This window comes from Oncorhynchus mykiss, chromosome 27, assembly GCF_057628025.1.
Source record: "Oncorhynchus mykiss isolate SJ-2025 chromosome 27, ASM5762802v1, whole genome shotgun sequence".
Taxonomy (NCBI): Eukaryota; Metazoa; Chordata; class Actinopteri; order Salmoniformes; family Salmonidae; genus Oncorhynchus; species Oncorhynchus mykiss.
This window is the reverse complement of record NC_143048.1, coordinates 16,637,471-16,658,549: the sequence shown is the minus strand read 5'-3', so window position 1 is coordinate 16,658,549 and position 21,079 is coordinate 16,637,471. Positions and strand designations below refer to the sequence as shown.

Here is a 21,079-nt window from a genome sequence, read left to right as displayed (position 1 = left end):
ATCGTTCCGTAAGCTTTTAACCAGATGCCCAGAGGATACCCAACCCTGCTACCCTTGACCTTCTGTAATTCATGCTTTAGCAGTGGGCCTTACTCTGATCTACTGTTTTGTCTAATTTGGTATGAGTGAAACCCACAAAGTGCCTGGAAAATAATGGATTGATATTTACTGCTGTTTTATAATACAACTGTTTTAAAAACATTTTCAAACACAATGGTAGTCAACCATGATAACTAAAGCAACACACTAATTAGTAACGATATGCTGCTCATGGTTCATTTTGGGAAGCCCGAAGAAGCATGAATGTGACTTCTGATCATTCTAGCATGCCTACACATCCGGTTCGAAACTAACTGGACTGACCTAAAGTATTAATACCAAAGTCACATGAAAATCTGGATAGGCCAATTATTATTATTATTTAATAAAAAATTCAAGCCACATGATAAAGAGAGGCACCACTCAAAGTAGTGAAGTGAAAAAACAACCACAGCTTAGCCAAAACAGAAACTATTTCATGTTTGATCAAATAGCAAAATCTCCCGTTCCATCGCAGACCAGTGTTATCATGAGCATCGAACCCTGCAGCTTGGAAATGTCTGGGAACAAGAAGTCTGTTCAGACCTGTTTGAGGCCTGGGTCGTATTCATTAGGCACCGAAAGGGGAAAACAACTGACTTAAACAAGGAGAATGTACCTGGACTTGTCCAATAAGAAACTGACATTTTTGCTTTCCATTGCAATTTTTTTTTTTTATGTTTTCAGTGTTGTGCCCTGCAGTCCAGCACTTTTAAAGTTAGTCACTGGGGATTGAATTCACAGTATTATAAACTCCACAGATGCCCCATGTCCCTCGTCCTCTGGCTTATCTGGCTTATCCACTGTTGTGACCTCTAACATCGGAAGCTTTTTGCATGGCGTGGATTTGAGCAAGTGTTTTTTTTTTGTTGCTTTCTCTCTCTGTTGTCCGTCCCCCCCCTTCCTCTCCTCCCTCCCACCCGGACGGTGTGTTCTCTTTCTAGGAGAGGGCAAATGTTGACGCAGAGCGCCGCGCCCTGGCGAGCCTCCAGGAGGGCTACAGTGAGCTGAAGAACCAGCTTCATAACTGCCCCGAGTCACTGAGGGAGCAGTTACACGAACAGCTCAAAAGGGTCAGTCGTCAATCTACCACCAAGACCACCACCCCCAACCACCCCTGAGACCCAGAGACAGGCAGTGTCCCCCCAGCCCTTGTACCCCTCCACACACCCACCCATTTCCTCCACCCTCGCCTCTGAGCTACACCAATCCAACATTTTGAAGGGAAATTCCAGCAGAGCCACATCACAATTAGCGTATACTTACCTCCAGATTATTGAAGTACCCAGTAATAGAATAGCATTTTCAGGAAAAGCTGAAGTGGTGTACTGACGGATTTACAAGTGTAATGTCTACTGATCTCCTGGATAAAGTTATTTACAAGTGTAATGTCTACTGATCTCCTGGATAAAGTGCATAGAAGGCTGCACTTGACGGCCAAAGAAACGGAATTGGAATTCAAATTCTATGATGAACACTGAAAAATGTTCGTAACATCCAAGAAGATGGCATACAGATCTAGGGTAGGTTTCCTGGACACAGATTAATCCTAGACCTGGACTAGAAAGTATGCTCAATGGAGATTCTACATGGACTAGACTAGGCTTAATCTGTGTCTGGGAAACCTGCCTGTAATGTTTATGCCAGATGCCGGTCGGTGATTGCTGCATAGTATGCAAAACACTATCTTGGTATCATAAGACCTGGTGCATACCTCTTCAGATACTGTTACTGGGACCTTTACCCCTTTAGCCGGGACCTGTTGCACTCTGCACGTATGAAAATCCTGTCTTATGCCCTTCTCCTATGTGCTAATGCCACAAGCTGCTGGAATTTCCCCTCTCCTCTCTCCGCCACAACGATGTGCTTTGCCTCTGAGCAATCAGAAGGAGTGTCAATATGGCTCCTGATGACTTTGGGGCGAGGTGCTGCATTGTGGTGATTTCTGGGCCGTATGTGCGTTGTAGGCATTTCACACAGAGGTGTGTGTGCTGTCTGTCTGGTTGATACAGTTTCTGCATCTGGAAGCATCCCTCCCTCTCTTCTTGATTAGTGATGGCTTATTACCCCTTAATAACTGCTTACTAATCTATTAATGTAGACACTTTCCACTCCCTGTCCTACTCTCTTTTCATGTCTTTCCTCTAAATGGAAATGGGTTTGTTTTGTGTCTGAATAATGTTTTATATCGTCAGCTCTCTGAAAAGTCAGTCCATAGAAAATGTATTTTACATTTTGTCAGGCAGTGCAACTGTTTATCAGCCAATTACATTTTGCACGTTAGCTCTAGTCACTTTGCTGTCCTATCCACGTAAAGTAGCATGACATATTGGCTGACCGACTTGACATGAGAACAATTGCTATGCAATTTCCCTTCGTTACAGGACAGAAAGCAGATATAATACATTTTGTATACTTCTACATTTGCAAATGGCGCCTTGTACGTCTCATTGGGTCATGTTCATTAGGCACCGAATGGAGGAAAATTTAACTGAAACGGGGGGGGGGGGGGGGGGGTCCACCTGGACAAAAATAAACAAAACATTTTCCGTTGCGTACACTGATGAACACGACCCTGCTTTGCTGTAGACATTCTTCAGAAGTGCGACAGAGGCTCTTGAGTGGCCTGCTCTCCAAACACAGAGGGCCTGAAGATGTCAGTGTTGACATGAGCCTTCTCTCGTCAACGTCAGTAACGCTCTGATGAACTGACAGCAAGGGCAGGCCCTTGTCTTTCCCCCTGCAAAGTCCTCACATCTCTGTGTGGGTTTCTTCGGTTTATGGTAAAGGATCAAGGCATTCAGTTGGGTTCTCACATGCAAATCAGCTATACAATTCAGTATAGAAGATAGTACTGTATAAGTACTTTAGTATTACAAGAGTAAAAGCACAGTATTACCTTTTGTAACATATAGATAGATAGTGCAGCAGAGAAGACTGCTTGTCACCATTCAATCAACCTACTGGGCTATAAAATCTTTCAACCAATGAGATTCGCAATGAGGCAGTTTCCTCCAGATATGCATGTAATATTGATTGTTGTTGCTGCTGTATACCACAACATTTTCATAATGTTATGGTGCTTCTCCATTGGTGGCATAGTTAGGAACCTAGGATACAATGAAGAGAGAGTCTAATGGCAAAGTTAACCCAAATAACATAATATTCAAATCTATCAAAGCATGATCAACGTAGTCAGAGTGTTAAACAGAACTCCACTAATCGTTAGATAGAACCTCCATGCAGTCTACTCTGGACTTGAAGCACATTCATTCCGTGGCCTATCACCCCTGGTTGTGCTGGCTTGGCTTGGGCCTTGACCGCCGTGGCTGAGGAGCATGGTCATTGGAGAGTGTCAAGGGGGCGGAGGGGGTTGGCCTGACCCTGTGGTGACCTTGTGGGGTGTGGTGGGGCTGTCTGTCTCTTGGGGTTGGTAGTTGTTGGTACTTTAGAACCCTTTTCACACTATTGTGCCAACCCACACCAGACTCTGCTGGCTCAGGTATTTTCTAAACACATTGTGCTTTCTATGAGGAATGCGTGAACAGGCAGGCCAAATACAGCTCGGCTCGGCTCAGCAGTGTGAAAACTGTATATTATAGGAGGCTGAGGCCTGGTGTGGTTGTGACCCATTGTGATGGGCTCTGTGTGGGGTTCAACAGGAGGGCGAGACCTTGGAGTCAGAGACAAAACAGTTTGAGGACTTGGAGTTCCAGCAGCTGGAGAGGGAAAGCAGCCTGGAGGAGGAGAGGGAGACCATCAGCCAGCAGCTGCTGCAGGAGAGGGCCGAGTACCACACCAGCATGGCCAAGAGGAAGGTAATGGACTGGACCACAATGGCTGCTCCTATCAATTCTGGCAACCCTTCATCATATCTGGAGCTGTGAATATGAATGTCTGTCAGAGAATCTAGCTCATTTCTGATGATGGCAAAATGCCTTTACAGGTTGAGTGTAAATAGTATGATCATTCACATCAAGAATGGTGTTGGTGGGGATACCTGACAAAGACATGATACATGATCACTGCGTTGTTTTGAGTGTAGTGTACACTCCCATTCAAAAGTTTGGGCTCACTTAGAAATATCCTTGTTTTCCATGAAAACATACATGAAATGAGTTGCAAAATGAATAGGAAATATAGTCAAGACGTTGACAAGGTTATAAACTTTTTTTTTGTCAAAGAATCCTCCATTTGCAGATCTTTGGCATTCTAGTTGTCAATTTGTTGAGGTAATCTGAAGAGATTTCACCCCATGCTTCCTGAAGCACCTCCCACAAGTTGGATTGGCTTGATGGGCACCTCTTACGTACCGTACCCTACGGTCAAGCTGCTCCCACAACAGCTCAATAGGGTTGAGATCCGGTGACTGTGCTGGCCACTCCATTATAGACAGAATATCAGCTGACTGCTTCTTCCCTAAATAGTTATTGCATAGTTTGGAGCTGTGCTTTGGGTCATTGTCTTGTTGTAGGAGGAAATTGTCTCCAATTAAGCGCCATCCACAGGGTATGGCATGGAATTGCAAAATGGAGTGATAGCCTTCCTTCTTCAAAATCCCCTTTACCCTGTACAAATCTCCCACTTCACCACCACCAAAGCATCCCTAGACCATCACATTGCCACCACCATGCTTGACAGATGACGTCAAGCACTCCTCCAGGATCTTTTCATTTTTTTCTGCATCTCACAAATGTTCTTCTTCGTGATCCGAACACCTCAAACTTGGATTTGTCTGTCCATAACACTTTTTCCCAATCTTCCTCTGTTCAGTGTCTGCATTCTTTTGCCCATTTTAATATTTTCTTTTTATTGGCCAGTCTGAGATATGGCTTTTTCTTTGCAACTCGGAGTCGCCTCTTCACTGTTGACATTGAAACTGATGTTTTGCGTGTACTATTTAATTAAGCTGCCAGTTGAGGACTTGTGAGGCGTCTGTTTCTCAAACTAGACAATCTAATGTACTTGTCCTCTTGCTCAGTTGTGCACCGGGGCCTCCCACTCCTTTATCTATTCTGGTTAGAGACAGTTTGAGCTGTTCTGTGAAGGTAGTAGTACACATCGTTGTACGAGATCTTCAGTTTCTTGGCAATTTCTCGCATGGAATAGCCTTCATTTCTCAGAACAAGAATAGACTGACGAGTTTCAGAAGAAAGTTCTTTGTTTCTGGCCATTTTGAGCCTGTAATCGAATCCACAAATGCCGACGCTCCAGATACTCAACTAGTCTATAGAAGGCCAGTTGTATTGCTTCTTTAATCAGAACAACAGTTTTCAGCTGTGCTAACATAATTGCAAAAGGGTTTTCTAATGATCAATTGGCCTTTTGAAATGATCAACTTGGATTAGCTAGCACAACATGCCATTGGAACACAGGAGTGATGGTTGCTGATAATGGGCCTCTGTACGCCTATGTAGATATTCCATAAAAAATGTGCAGTTTCCAGCTACAATAGACATTTACAACATTAACAATGTCTACACTGTATTTTGGATCAATTTGATGTTATTTTAATGGACAAAAACAAGGACATTTCTAAGTGACCCCAAACGTTTGAATGGTAGTGTATATTTTCTCAATTTAAAGTTATCTTGCTGAGTACCCCTTTAATTCATCAATAACTCTTTAAACATGTTTTCTTCCAGGACAAGGTGGCAGCTCTGGAAGGCCAGGCCAGTCAGCTGGGACAGCAGGCGTCTCAGGAGTGTGACAAGCTGGCTAAGGACAGGAACCTTACCCTGCAGATGCTCCATAAGGTAACATTACAATACAGTCTATATCTGGCCCAGCAGCCACTACAATCTACACATTGGTTGGTTATTACTCTGTTTTTTGTAAATGGACTGGTGATTCCCATGGAACCACTTTGAAAATGAATATAATTAGAATCTAATCATTATCACTCTCTGGTCTTGCTTGACAATGTGAGAATTGCACACAAAGTCATCACCAAATGAAGGGCATTGTGCCATGCCAGCCGCCTCAGATTAAGTCTATTAACTAAGAGCTTGTTGGCGTTTTTCCCATTTGTCGACATTTCACTTTCAATCTCGGCGTATGTGCTGCCTTGTCCCCAGCTTTTCTGCAAGTGGAACATTTTTTAATTTGGTGAAGAAACTATGGCAATCCATAGTCAGGACAGAGTCCGATACTTATGTGTTCTGGTGTCTCTGTGTTCTAGGAGAAAGAGAGACTATCGGCCCTGGAGAAGAGGTACCTCAGCCTTACAGGAGGAAGGACTTTCCCTAAGAGTTCCAGCACCATGAAAGAGGTGAGGGGGGTTTATCTTACGGTCTTTCAGGGGTCACACCGCCAAGGACAGTTATCTACCATGACGCAGATATATGAACGGACCTCCGCTCTGATCACTTGTCTAAAGCCACACTCCTTAATTTGTGTATACTGGCAAAGACTAACAAAGACCACCACTAAAGATGTTAACAATGGAGCAAATGGCCTCCATTACATTTTCACATGCAAATAGTAGTCTAAGGATACTGGATTTCTATGATACATCCGTTGTCCTCAATGAATTATTTAAAGTTACACAATTAGACTGTGGCTTTAAGGGGAATTTGATGGTTTTCATAGTTGAGATGGTAGAATGTTTGACTGATGAATAGAACTTGGTATATCTCTCTGTTTTTACATGCGGTGTAGGTCTAGTGTGTGCTTGTTCTACCACTGGCGTGCCAGAGTAACCATTTATTTACTGTGTTTAACACAATGTGGTGTCCGCTTGTGAAGTATGGCCTTATTTACATTGCGTTCGGATAGTTAGATGCAGCTGATCACATCAGTAAGACCGGTTTGATCTGATAATTCAGATCCGACAGACATATTCTTTTGGATTGGAAACATCTGCACTTTGATGATGGATTGTACATATCTCAACTCAGGCCAGCGAGATACTGAATCCGTGGGCTGTGTGGTTTAGTCTGAAAACATGAACCGATTAGTCTGGTGCTAAACCCTCGTCCAATTCTAACATATCCTATCAACCTGCATTCTTATGCATTTAGACCACGTTCATTACATGAGATGGCTATCAGTTTCATTGTTGAATTGGATATTCAACAATGATATTCATTTAGATCACTGTAAACTAGACCAATTAAACTGAATATAACCCATACAAGGGCACTCAATGTGCAGTAACACCTATGTTTGACCCTTTTGTGATTGACAGTTTTTACCCCAATACTGTATTGACACTTGTGTAGTTTAGAGGGGCATAAACAGTAACTGTACAGTACAGCAACTGGAGCTGGAGCTGAGACCAGTGCCCCTGACTGTCCCTGTTGAAACAGGAAGTGCTCCATATCAGCGAGATTGACCTGTTAGAGGACTCCCACTCCCAGCATCCTCTCTGCCGACCCGCTGCTTTCTTTTTAAGCTCCTCCTTTCAGTTATACCCAGGGGGCAGCCCGACAGAGGTAACCAGATTAACTGTCAGTGTAACTGTTCCTGCATGACACCTGAGCTCACTCACTGTAACCCCCCTATGCACAGTGTGTCTTGCCCAACACTTAAAGGCCCACTCTGTGATATTTACAGCTTTATAGGAAACCAAGGTGCGAGGTTGCCATTTTGTTGTTGTTTTTTAATTAAGGAGTGGGCCTTTAAGAGGTCTGCGTGAGTTCTGTCTTGTTACCCCCAATGACTCCCAGCAAATTGCACCCCGCCCCCCATATGTAGCTTAAAAACACATTTGGTCATCCTGTGAGGCCCTTGAAATACAGTACTGATTTGAATGTCGTCATTGTTTGTCTTTATGAAATACTTGGTCTGCTGGATTAACTGTTGCCATTTTAATTGATGTGTCTCTTCAACTTTTAGAATGGGCAAAAGCATAAACAACTCATGCTACAACTGGGGTGTGAGGATGCTGTGTTTGTGTGACGGTTTAGCCAGAGGCTCACATGCATGGTGCTTTGTCTCTCATTGAAGTGTACTATTCTGTTTGGTTTGTGTAGTACACTTCTCTCAATTAGCGTTTTGCTGTCCTTTGAAGATGGCGAGAGCTTGTTGACGTCACTGTTAGTCTATTCTTTCGCAGCGTGTTTGCAGTTCTCCAGCCCGATGTGATGCCCTCGGGAATTGTGGGAAATTACAGGGTAGAGAGATGCTGTGCTCCTTATGTATTCCGTTCATGTAGTTGTTCATGTTTTTCACACATATGTGTTTTATGTTTTAAAAACACAAGATAAAGCAGCAGCTTGTCTTAGGTGGTTGTAAAGTGTACGTATATTATATGCTTGTGTGTGAAATGGGTGCACATCCGTGTGTGTATGAGTATGCATATTATGAAAAGGACGTGTCATGGAGTGAGCTCATGGCCTCTTGTCCTGTTTGGTTTGCGTTGCGTTGGCTCTCAGGAGTACATGAAGCTCTCGGATGTCTATAGGATGTATGGGAGAGATTGCCATGACACCCAACTCACCACCACTGCTCAGCACGGCCTCTCGCTCATCCTAGACACAGCTGTCCCCTGCGAGGTACCACTGCTCTCTCTTTCTATCACTCTCTCCATCACTTCCTACCTCTCTCTCTCTCTGTCTCTCCCTGTCTCTGTCTCACTCTATTCTCTACTTATCAGTCCATATTTTCATTCTTTACCTGTTGCTCTTCTCTCTAGTTGTCCTCTTGTAGGTAGCTTACTGTACTTACATACTGGTGTATTGGCTTTCTGCTAGATGGCCCTGTCCTTGTTATAATCAGCTCAACTAACCTCTGCATTACTGATTTGAGAATGAGAATTTTGAGGATAATGGTACCAGACCTGGATGAAATGCTGTACATACAGTGCCTTGCGAAAGTATTCGGCCCCCTTGAACTTTGCGACCTTTTGCCACATTTCAGGCTTCAAACATAAAGATATAAAACTGTATTTTTTTGTGAAGAATCAACAACAAGTGGGACACAATCATGAAGTGGAACGACATTTATTGGATATTTCAAACTTTTTGAACAAATCAAAAACTGAAAAATTGGGTGTGCAAAATTATTCAGCCCCCTTAAGTTAATACTTTGTAGCGCCACCTTTTGCTGCAATTACAGCTGTAAGTCGCTTGGGGTATGTCTCTATCAGTTTTGCACATCGAGAGACTGACATTTTTTCCCATTCCTCCTTGCAAAACAGCTCGAGCTCAGTGAGGTTGGATGGAGAGCATTTGTGAACAGCAGTTTTCAGTTCTTTCCACAGATTGTCTATTGGATTCAGGTCTGGACTTTGACTTGGCCATTCTAACACCTGGATATGTTTATTTTTGAACCATTCCATTGTAGATTTTGCTTTATGTTTTGGATCATTGTCTTGTTGGAAGACAAATCTCCGTCCCAGTCTTAGGTCTTTTGCAGACTCCATCAGGTTTTCTTCCAGAATGGTCCTGTATTTGGCTCCATCCATCTTCCCATCAATTTTAACCATCTTCCCTGTCCCTGCTGAAGAAAAGCAGGCCCAAACCATGATGCTGCCACCACCATGTTTGACAGTGGGCATGGTGTGTTCAGGGTGATGAGCTGTGTTGCTTTTACGCCAAACATAATGTTTTGCATTGTTGCCAAAAAGTTCCATTTTGGTTTCATCTGACCAGAGCACCTTCTTCCACATGTTTGGTGTGTCTCCCAGGTGGCTTGTGGCAAACTTTAAACAACACTTTTTATGGATATCTTTAAGAAATGGCTTTCTTCTTGCCACTCTTCCATAAAGGCCAGATTTGCGCAATATACGACTGATTGTTGTCCTATGGACAGAGTCTCCCACCTCAGCTGTAGATCTCTGCAGTTCATCCAGAGTGATCATGGGCCTCTTGGCTGCATCTCTGATCAGTCTTCTCCTTGTATGAGCTGAAAGTTTAGAGGGACGGCCAGGTCTTGGTAGATTTGCAGTGGTCTGATACTCCTTCCATTTCAATATTATCGCTTGCACAGTGCTCCTTGGGATGTTTAAAGCTTGGGAAATATTTTTGTATCCAAATCCGGCTTTAAACTTCTTCACAACAGTATCTCGGACCTGCCTGGTGTGTTCCTTGTTCTTCATGATGCTCTCTGCGCTTTTGATGGACCTCTGAGACTATCACAGTGCAGGTGCATTAATACGGAGACTTGATTACACACAGGTGGATTGTATTTATCATCATTAGTCATTTAGGTCAACATTGGATCATTCAGAGATCCTCACTGAACTTCTGGAGAGAGTTTGCTGCACTGAAAGTAAAGGGGCTGAATAATTTTGCACGCCCAATTTTTCAGTTTTTGATTTGTTAAAAAAGTTTGAAATATCCAATAAATGTCGTTCCACTTCATGATTGTGTCCCACTTGTTGTTGATTCTTCACAAAAAAATACAGTTTTATATCTTTATGTTTTAAGCCTGAAATGTGGCAAAAGGTCGCAAAGTTCAAGGGGGCCGAATACTTTCGCAAGGCACTGTATGTCATATACATTCAAATACTTGCCAGTATATTTTAGGTGAGCTTGATTTAGCTTGGAGCTTGCACTTTTGGAACTATTTCATTGGTTCCATTGTACCAGGCAAACTGAATCAAGCACAGCTCAAGTATTTGACATACTGTATGTATTTGACCCAGGTCTGGATGGTACAATGGGTTGATATTATTGAAAGACTATCCATATGAGAGTCAGGTTTACTGACATGTATTTCACATGCTGTCCTTGTAGCTTCTGTTTTCCTCCCTGTTGACGTGTGTCCTTCTCTGCCTGTGTTTCTCTATCTTCCCTGTTTGCCCTTTGACATCCTGTCTGCCTGTTTATATGTGGCTCCCTGAATGAAAGGAGTATTTGACTGTGGGCCAGTTAACTCAGATCTTTGGGATGCCGAAGGTCGAGTCCTCCCCTACCTCTCCTCTCCGGCCCTTCCAGTCAGGAGCGGGAGACCCTGCCTTCTCCTGCCTCTCCGTTCCTCACGGTTCCTCCCTCTCTCTCTCTGTTGAGGTGTGTGTCTGGTCTCTCTCTCTCTCTATTCCTTCTCACCCATCTCTCCTCCACCTCTCGTTTCTGTGAAGATGCCCAAATGACTCCTCTACCCCAGTGGACAAAGCTAGTTGAAATGACATCATTCATTTCAACTGTTTTTTTCCGTTGAGAGACCTATTTGTCAGCATTTGCTGATGTTTCAAGAAGATGAGAATTAACATTAAAAAAACATAACATTTAGAAAACTACCAGATCCTCTTATTTGCTCATTAATGCTTTGTTTTCTTATTTCTCTTCCTCCTCCACTCCCTTGCTCTGTCCATCCTGTCCTTTGCCTCACTGCTGTCCATCCTGTCATTTGCCTCTCTTACTGTGGACTCTTCACTGCGGCCCTCCAGTACCAGCCTGAGCGCAGTAGGCCTCAAATCCCCACTCTCGATTTAGAGCAGTGGTACCAGGAGGCGATGGCTGCTGGGGTGAGCAGCCATCTCTGCCCCCCTCTCCCAGCTAAATCTCTCTCCCCTCGCAGGCCTATGCAGGTAATTCTCAGAGGTGCTGCCTTCTCCTCCTCTTTTCTATTCCTCCCCATGTTTTACTCTTCCATTGTTTCTGTTCTGTCTTCATGTTCTCACTTCCGATGAAAATGCCTTTTCAAGTGCAGTGTGCTTTGTTGATTGAGCTAATTGTTCATCGATGGTCTGCCTGGGCTTGCTGCCACTCATGCATTTAGTTTTCCTGTCACGGCTGTTGAAAGGAGAGGACCATGGTGCAGCGTGGTGAGCGTACATTTTCTCTTTATTTGAAAAAAGACGCCGAACAAAACAATAAACACTACAAAAACAAACCGTGAAGCTCAAAGGCTATGTGCCCTAAACAAAGTCAACTTCCCACAAAGACAGGTGGAAAAAGGGCTACCTAAGTATTGTTCTCAACCAGAGACAACGATAGACAGCTGTCCCTGATTGAGAACCCTACCCGGCCAAAACATAGAAATACAAATAATAGAGTATAGAATACCCACCCCAACTCACACCCTGACCAAATCAAAAATAAAGACATAAATAGGATCTCTAAGGTCAGGGCGTGACAGTACCCCCAAAGGTGCGGACTCCGGCCGCAAAACCTAAACCTATAGGGGAGGGTCTGGGTGGGCATCTATCCACGGTGGCGGCTTTGGTGCAGGACGCATACCCCGCTCCACCACTGGCTCACCCCACTTTGGTGGCACCTCTGGTGCGGGGACCGTCATCGCCGACCCCGGACTGGGGTCCCTCGTTGCGGGCCCCGGACTGGGCACCCTCGTAGCAGGCCCCGGAATGGGCACCCTCGTTGCTGGCCCCGGACTCGGCACCCTCGCTGCGGGCCCCGGACTGGGCACCCTCGCTGCTGGCCCCGGACTGGGTACCCTCGCTGCGGGCCCTGGACTGAGCACCCTCGCTGCGGGCCCCAGACTGGGCACCCTCGTTGCGGGTCCCGGACTGGGCACCCGCGTTGCGGGCCACAAACTGGAGGCCATCTCTGGAGGCTCCGGACTGGAGGAAGTCGCGCCATGGATCATCACTGGAGGAATCGTGCCTTGCATCATCACTGGAGGCTTCTTGCCATGGATCATCACTGGAGGCTTCGTGCCATGGATCATCACTGGAGGGAGGAGACGTATGGGCATCCTGGTACGTTGAGCTGCCACAGGGCTCACCAGACTGGAGAGACATACAGGAGGCCCTGTCCTAGGCAGAGGCACCGGATACACTAGGCCGTGGAGGCGCACTGGAGGTCTTGAGCGTAGAGCCTGCACAACCCGTCCTGGCTGGATGGTTATTTTCGCCCTGCAGATGCGGGACGCAGGCACAGGACGCACTGGGCTGTGCAGACGCACCGGAGAAATAGTGCGCAACCGTAAGGCTATCCAGAGGGTAGTGAGGTCTGCACACTACCCCCTCTTGCACTAAACTAGAGTAGCCTTCTTTTTACAGAAGGCGAGAGCCAAATCGGCATATTCAGAGGGGATGCGCACGGTGGAGACCTGGTCTGGACTTTCCACTGTAGTAGCACCGTCGGAAATCACTAAACACCTCCCCGAGCACTTTCGTGACCACCCCGTGAGAGCCCTCTGTTGGCACGAAATAGTGGGGTCATGACAGGCCAACCAGGGTAGGCCCAGCACCACGGGAAACGCAGGAGAATCAATAAGGAATATACTGATTCTCTCCTTGTGACCCTTCTGCGTAACCATGCTCAGGGGAGCGGTGGCCTCCCTAATTAGCCCTGACCCTAATGGTCGACTATCTAGGGCGTGCACAGGGAAGGGCATATCCACAGGAAAAATGTGGATCCATAAACTATGGGCAAAAGATCTGTCAATAAAATTCCCAGCTGTGCCTGAATTTACAAGCGCCTTATGCTGGGAATGCGGGGAAAACTCAGGAAAATTAATAAACAAAACCATGTGAGCAACAGGGGGCTCTGGGTGAGCCTGGTGCCGACTCACCTGGGGTGACACGAGAGTGCCCTGCCTGCTGCCTCGACTCCCAGAGGAACCTCCCCAGCACCGACCGGCAGTGTGCCTTCTGCGGCCACAGATAGTGCATGGAGCGGCCCCTCCTCCGGTCGCCTAAGTGCAGCACCTCCCAGCTCCATGGGTGTCGGAGCGGTGGTGCTTGGGGATGGAACCAACAGACCCTGATCTGGACGTCTGCGGGTAGCCAGAAGGTTATCCAGCCGGATGGACAGGTCCACCAGCTGGTCGAATGTAAGAGTTGTGTCCCTGCAGGCCAACTCCCGACGGACGTCCTCACGCAGACTGCACCGGTAGTGATCGATCAGGGCCCTGTCGTTCCATCCCGCGCCGGCAGCCAGGGTCTGGATATCCAACGCAAACACCTGTGCTCTCCTCGTCTCCTGCCTCAGGTGGACTAGACGTTCACCCGCTACTCTACCCTCAGGCAGGTGGTAAAAGACTGCCCGGAAGAGGCGGGTGAAATCCTCGAAGTGGTCCAACACCACTTCTTCCCCCCCATACGGCGTTGGCCCACTCCAGGGCTTTCCCTGAGAGGTAGGAGACGAGGGCGGCCACGCTCTCACGGCCCGAAGGAGCCGGGTGGACGGTTGCCAGGTAGAGCTCTAGCTTGAGCAAGAACCCCTGACAACCCGCCGCCGTTCCATCATACTCCGTCGGGAGGGAGAGCCGAATCCCACTGGGCACGGGTGAAGGAAGGGTGAGTCATGGTGAGACTGGTGGTGCTGGTGGAGACGCTGGAGGAACTCTTCTGGTTTGTAGAACGCGATCTATGGTGCTGCCGAGAATTGAAACCAGGTGTGTAGAAAACAAAGACAAAACAAATGGAAAATGAAAAGTGGATCGGCGATGGCTAGAACGCCGGTGACGTCAACCGCCGAACGCCGCTCTAACAAGAAGAGGGGCCGACTCTGGCGGAAGTCGTGACATTTTGTTGGTGCTGCCATAATAATCACTGTCTCTGTCTGTCTGATATCTCAGTACTAGCTGTAGTGATTTAAAGTACACTCACCAAAAGTAGGCTGCTTTAACATTTCAAAGATATCAATCAATGTCAGTATGTAGGTTGAATTGAAATTCCTTTGAAACTCCAAAAAAGCCAACATTTTTTGTATTTGTACCCTACTCTACTTCTCATAGCATCTCCCACCAGACTAGTTTTGAGTAAGCATCACAGTTTATATTCCTAATTCCATTTAATGTAATACATGTTTTACTATGTGCGGGGTAACCTCGAACAATTAGTTTACTGTGTTTGATAGCTGATCCTGGTCCATCTTCACTCCTCCCAGGTGTTCCGCTCCAAGCTGGACAGTGATGCTGGACAGACGGTACATCAACCCAAAGCAGGCTCCGGATCCCATCTGCAGTGTGGAGCTGCCACACTGGGACGCAACACAACCTCTAAGGTAAACCTCGTCACCTCCGCTCCATCTCTTTTGGTTGGCTAGTAGTAGGCTCCTCAGCGGATCATGTAGTAATCAACTATTATTATAATGTGAGGTTTATGTAAGGTTAATTTGAATAGCACACATTTGCAACTAAAAGCCGAATTGCAGCCTACACAAGCCTACAACCACATGAAAATACTAAATAGAAGGTCTGGTGTAGGAGGGAGGTCACGTTTGTGGCTGGATTTTGTAGCTCGTGCAGATCTCTTCTGAGGCAGCCCTTTGCTGTAAACTTGCAATCTAGCTAGCTTCATCATAATAGTTTGTGTTAAGTTTCTATGAGGAAGACTAAAGTACATAATGCCCTTTATACACAATCAATCTGAATGTAGTGCATGTATCTTGCTCAGGTCACCTGGTGATCGACCTGATTTGACCTAGCATATGGTTACATACTGGTAAACAACGGCAGGTTGTTATGTGTTGTGTGTTACATGATAGTATCAGATTACATTTGACATTTGACCTAACAAGACCGAGAGTTTAAATGCATAGCATATGATGGTTTATATACTGTCCCATTCACTGGATATCTTATTGGCTCTTGGCCTTGCCTGCCAGTCAATGACAACCACATTGGAAATCAATATTTTGGTGTAAACCTTGATGGCTTGTCACTTGTGTACTTCCATTGCATTGATATGTTGCTGTATATGTTTTTCATTGTTCATTTAATTGAATTAATTTAATAAATCAATCACTCTCCTCCTTTTGTGTCCTTCTAGAGCCCACTGATGGTTCCCAACAGTACCGGCAGTTTGCCACGTAACTTGGCTGCCACCATGCAGGACATAGAGACCAAGAGAGCGCTAGCCTTACAGCAGAAAGGTAACCACCTTTTGGGGGTTTTCACCAGGCTACTCTGTCTCATGTTCTGGTCTGAGGTGAGAGTTTCAGCAGTAAACATCAACATGGAATAAATATAGTTATAATGTGTTTAAGATGGTCCTCTCCAAGTTTTGTCTGTCATTTTCAAGATTTCCTGTCGTGCTTCAGAGAAACCACACCCCGTCCCTGTCTTCATCACCCCACTTCCCCCTCACCCAGTCTCTGCTTCCACGGTTACGACCCCTCCCACGCTTCCCTCCTGTAGCTCGGATTTAACCACCATGTTGTCCTCCTGTCTGTCACCCTGTCCTTCCGTCCCTCCATCCAACCATCCCTCTCTCCATTACTGTCCTCCACTCTCCATGTCACAGAGTCCTCCTTGCCTTCCACGCCTGAGTCTCCCTGCTCCACCATGGACAATCCCACAGACCGACAGATAGACAGACAGACCTCTGAGCCTGGGAGTGGGTTTGGTCTCATGTTAATTTCCTAAAAGTCTGATGTTCGTCTCATATAAACTCTCCATCCTTCTTCTTCTCCATGTTCTTGTCTGTCTCCATCCCCCTGCTGAGAATCAACAATGCATGCATTTGGTAGAAGCAGTGCTCTTCATCTGTCGGGCCACCGTTGTTCCTCTTTAACTTTGCGGCTGTTTTTAAAAGAGGTATCTGTCAGCTATATGATGGATAGCGAGCATGGGTTTGAACTTGAAGGTGACTTCCTTGGGTTACTGGATAATTTTGTATTAGTATTTATGCTGCTAATGTACTTAGGAGGCTTTGGTGATGAGGAAACGTGTTTCCGGTTGAATTGTGCTTGGGCTTTTGATAATACCGAGCACATACTATACATGTTTGTTTGATGTATGTGTGGGGCCTGGTTTCATCTGTCGCTGACCTGTGGTATCTACATTACATGGACTCACAGGCAATCTTTAGGTATTCTCTCTTCATAGCCGGGTGACGTTGATCATCAGGACCTTTTTCTTGGCAAGTGGATGTGAGTGTGTTTGAGTTGGTTAGTGGGTGAGTATGTGTGTCTGCATGCTGAGGGTGTTGCCATGCATCCTGGAACTGTCATCATGGGACATAATGGGGTATCCCTGGACGTGATGAAACCACCCCCCAGATCAGCTGTGACCTCCTACTTCCTCCCTCTCCCTCCACCCCCAGGCCACCAGGTGATCGAGGAGCAGCGGCGTCGATTGGCTGAGCTGAAGCAGCGGGCTGCAGTGGAGGCCCAGTGCCAGTGGGATGCGCTCCACGGCTCTCAGACCCACCTCAACACCCAGTATGCCCCTTCCCATGCCCAAGGCCCTCCCATGGTGCACCACTCCATCCTGCACCACCAGCCGCCACCGGCGGGCGAGCAGCCATACGACACACTGAGTCTGGAGAGCTCTGACAGCATGGACACCAGCGTCTCCACCGGCAACAACTCAGCCTGCTCCCCCGACAACATGTCCAGGTCAGAGAAACGTACAGACACACACCCCACACGCATATCCTCGAACACACACACACACTTCACCGACATGTCCAGGTCAGAGCGAGGAACACTCAGCCTTACATGATACACAAATTCCACACAAATACTGACTAATTTATGCCAAGGAATCTCCGATAAGTAACCACAGGTGTCAAGCTGTGTCTTGTATCAGCTCATTATTCATTATTGTCTGTCTAACAGTGACAAAATAAGCCTATGTGTCTGCTCAGCTGTTGTCAGTATTCTGGTGGATATTTAATGTACGCTACTGAGCCGAACCAAACCAGGTTGTCTGTCCTGAACTGGTCTGCTGGAACCTAACCAGGTTGTCTGTCCTGAACTGGTCTGCTGGAACCAAACCAGGTTGTCTGTCCTGAACTGGTCTGCTGGAACCTAACCAGGTTGTCTGTCCTGAACTGGTCTGCTGGAACCAAACCAGGTTGTCTGTCCTGAGATGGTCTGCTGAAACCAAACCAGGTTGTCTGTCCTAAACTGGTCTGCTGGAACCTAACCAGGTTGTCTGTCCTGAACTGGTCTGCTAGAACCTAACCAGGTTGTCTGTCCTGAACTGGTCTGCTGGAACCAAACCAGGTTGTCTGTCCTGAACTGGTCTGCTGAAACCAAACCAGGTTGTCTGTCCTGAACTGGTATGCTGGAACCTAACCAGGTTGTCTGTCCTGAACTGGTCTGCTAGAACCTAACCAGGTTGTCTGTCCTGAACTGGTCTGCTGGAACCAAACCAGGTTGTCTGTCCTGAGATGGTCTGCTGGAACCTAACCAGGTTGTCTGTCCTGAGATGGTGTGCTGGAACCAAACCAGGTTGTCTGTCCTGAGATGGTGTGCTGGAACCAAACCAGGTTGTCTGTCCTGAGATGGTGTGCTGGAACCAAACCAGGTTGTCTGTCCTGAACTGGTCTGCTGGAACCTAACCAGGTTGTCTGTCCTGAGATGGTGTGCTGGAACCAAACCAGGTAGTCTGTCCTGAGATGGTGTGCTGGAACCAAACCAGGTTGTCTGTCCTGAGATGGTGTGCTGGAACCAAACCAGGTTATCTGTCCTGAGATGGTGTGCTGGAACCAAACCAGGTTGTCTGTCCTGAGATGTTGTGCTGGAACCTAACCAGGTTGTCTGTCCTGAGATGGTGTGCTGGAACAAGCCAGGTTGTCTGTCCTGAGATGGTGTGCTGGAACCAAACCAGGTTGTCTGTCCTGAGATGGTGTGCTGGAACCAAACCAGGTTGTCTGTCCTGAGATGGTGTGCTGGAGGTTGTCTGTCCTGAGATGGTGTGCTGGAACCAAACCAGGTTGTCTGTCCTGAGATGGTGTGCTGGAACCAAACCAGGTTGTCTGTCCTGAGATGGTGTGCTGGAACCAAACCAGGTTGTCTGTCCTGAGATGGTGTGCTGGAACCAAACCAGGTTGTCTGTCCTGAGATGGTGTGCTGGAACCTAACCAGGTTGTCTGTCCTGAGATGGTGTGCTGGAACCTAACCAGGTTGTCTGTCCTGAGATGGTGTGCTGGAACAATGCCGAAAAGGACGGTGTGTAAAGTATCCGAGCCAGCACAGCTGGGTTTCAGTCGGCCCGACAGTGTGAAAAATCTATATTTCTCTAAATCCAGTTCAAACATTCTACAACTTAGAATTCAAATGTGAACAGGTCATCTTTGTGACAGTGAAAAGCACTCCCAGTCCGTACAGAACTCGTCAAGTTTGTTGGTTTGTTGTCGTGCATGAGTTATCACCGGCCATAATGAGGCCTACACAAATGTCAACAGGGAAACGCTCTTCCATAAACACATGAGTGACTGCTGAAATATAGTCAAAAGACTAGTTAAATATAGTCAAAAGACTAGTTAAATATAGTCAAAAGACTAGTTAAAAATAGTCAAATGACTAGTTAAAAATAGTCAAAAGACTAGTTAAATATAGTCAAAAGACTAGTTAAATATAGTCAAGACTAGTTAAATATAGTCAAAAGACTAGTTAAATATAGTCAAAAGACTAGTTAAATATAGTCAAAAGACTAGTTAAATATCGTCAAAAGACTAGTTAAAAATAGTCAAAAGACTAGTTAAATATAGTCAAAAGACTAGTTAAATATAGTCAAAAGACTAGTTAAATATAGTCTTTTAAGACTAGTGAAATATAGTCTTTTAAGACTAGTGAAAGACACTCTGCACAGATAGAGGGGTTTCCTTGAGCCAGTTGGTCTGAAAGGTAGGGTGTGTGTGTGGTCACACAGATTAGGCAGATGTGACCATCCCCTTTTGGATCTGGTGAAAGCACAGCTGTTTCTCCACTTTAAACAGGTAATCAAAGATATTGGTTCCCATTTGGGACTCAACCCTCCCACGTTCAGCTGAAACGGTGGCGCATGGAACGCAAAAATATTCTTAGAAATATTTAACCTCCACACATTAACAAGTCCAATAGCTCAAATGAAAGATAAACACCTTGTTCATCTAGCCAGCAAGTCAGATTTCTAAAATGTTTTACGGCGAAAACATAGTACATATTTATGTCAAACCACCACCAGACACAGCTCATTTGAATAGCCAAAACATGCTATCAACAAACGCAGGATTAAAAAATAAATAATTCACTAACCTTTTGAAAATCTTCATCAGATGACAGTAATAGGACATGTTACACAGTACATTTTTTTTTTCAATAATATGCCATTTATATCCATAAATGTCCATTTACATTGAGTTCATGTTCAGAAATTACTCAAAAATGTCCGCAGGAAATCTAGGTAGCGCGGCAAGATAACGTAAATAGACATCATAAACTTTGACTAAATATACATGTTCTACATATAGTTAGAAAGATACACTGCTTCTTTATGCAGTCGCTTTGTTACATTTCTTTTTAACGTTACAGAAATCGCACACTATTCAATATTCTGAGACGGCGCTCAGATACAAGCTACATTTCTCCGTAATGTTGGAGTCAACAGAAACACAGATTTGAGCATAAATATTCCCTTACCTTCGATGGTCTTCGTTCAGAATGTTCTGGAAGGCTTCATACTTACCCAATACATCGTTTGGTTTCAAGTCTTGCGTCTTTGTATTAGCTACTGCTAATAACATCAGCTGAAATGCACCCAAAATGTCCTCTGGTCCGGAAAAGTTGCGCATCAAAACTTCAAAATTACATATTATATGTCGACTAAACAGGTCAAACTAAGTGCAGAAGCAAGCTTTATGATGTTTTAAACACACAAAACAAATTTGAATTCAATCGGTCATCGTCTGTCCTTCTCTTGAGTGCTGGAACAAAGGAATGGCTGGGACCAATTCGCGCCACAACGCACAACATATTTTCTCATGGCACGCACTAATTTCACTCCCATAGGGCCAATTCTCGCGGGATTTGAACGATTAAAAGCTCTACTGAATGAGGACATCTAGTGGAAGACATAGAAAGTCTCCCCAGAATCATAACTGGTTGGGAAGGGTGGGGGCGATGACGTCAAAGTTGCTCCAACTTTCATGACCACAAAAACTAGTTTGGAAGAATGCCTGCCCTGTGAGTTCTGCTATACTTACAGACATAATTCCAACGGTTTTAGAAGCTTTAGAGTGTTTTCTATCCAATAATAATTATTATATGCATATATTAGCAATTTTTGACAGATTTTCTTTTCAGTTTACTAGGGGTACCCAATCCCTCCAAAGGGGGCGTTTGTCTGCCATATCCTTAACAGGTTTTAAATATAGTCAAAAGACTAGTTAAATATAGTCTTTTAAGACTAGTGAAATATAGTCTTTTAAGAC

The 21,079-nt window shown here is 45.5% G+C and overlaps 1 protein-coding gene across 50 annotated transcripts in view; it reads left to right on the top strand.

Annotated features, from left to right (window-relative positions):
• Window positions 1-21,079, top strand: part of LOC110507155 (pleckstrin homology-like domain family B member 1) — a 96,618-nt gene that overhangs the window by 69,195 nt on the left and 6,344 nt on the right. For 8 of the 50 annotated variants that reach the window (XM_090224601.1, XM_090224602.1, XM_090224618.1 and 5 more), the window contains 8 exons: window positions 1,023-1,151; window positions 3,741-3,896; window positions 5,724-5,834; window positions 6,260-6,349; window positions 14,823-14,939; window positions 15,707-15,809; window positions 16,181-16,273; window positions 16,982-17,276. In XM_090224601.1, coding sequence (XP_090080727.1) covers window positions 1,023-1,151; window positions 3,741-3,896; window positions 5,724-5,834; window positions 6,260-6,349; window positions 14,823-14,939; window positions 15,707-15,809; window positions 16,181-16,273; window positions 16,982-17,276 — 1,094 coding nt within the window. Of the gene's footprint in view, window positions 1-1,022; window positions 1,152-3,740; window positions 3,897-5,723; window positions 5,835-6,259; window positions 6,350-7,388; window positions 7,515-8,456; window positions 8,577-10,874; window positions 11,034-11,413; window positions 11,555-14,822; window positions 14,940-15,706; window positions 15,810-16,180; window positions 16,274-16,981; window positions 17,277-21,079 lie in introns of all 50 variants that reach the window. The other 42 variants (XM_090224599.1, XM_090224595.1, XM_090224600.1 and 39 more) reach the window with 11 other exon arrangements.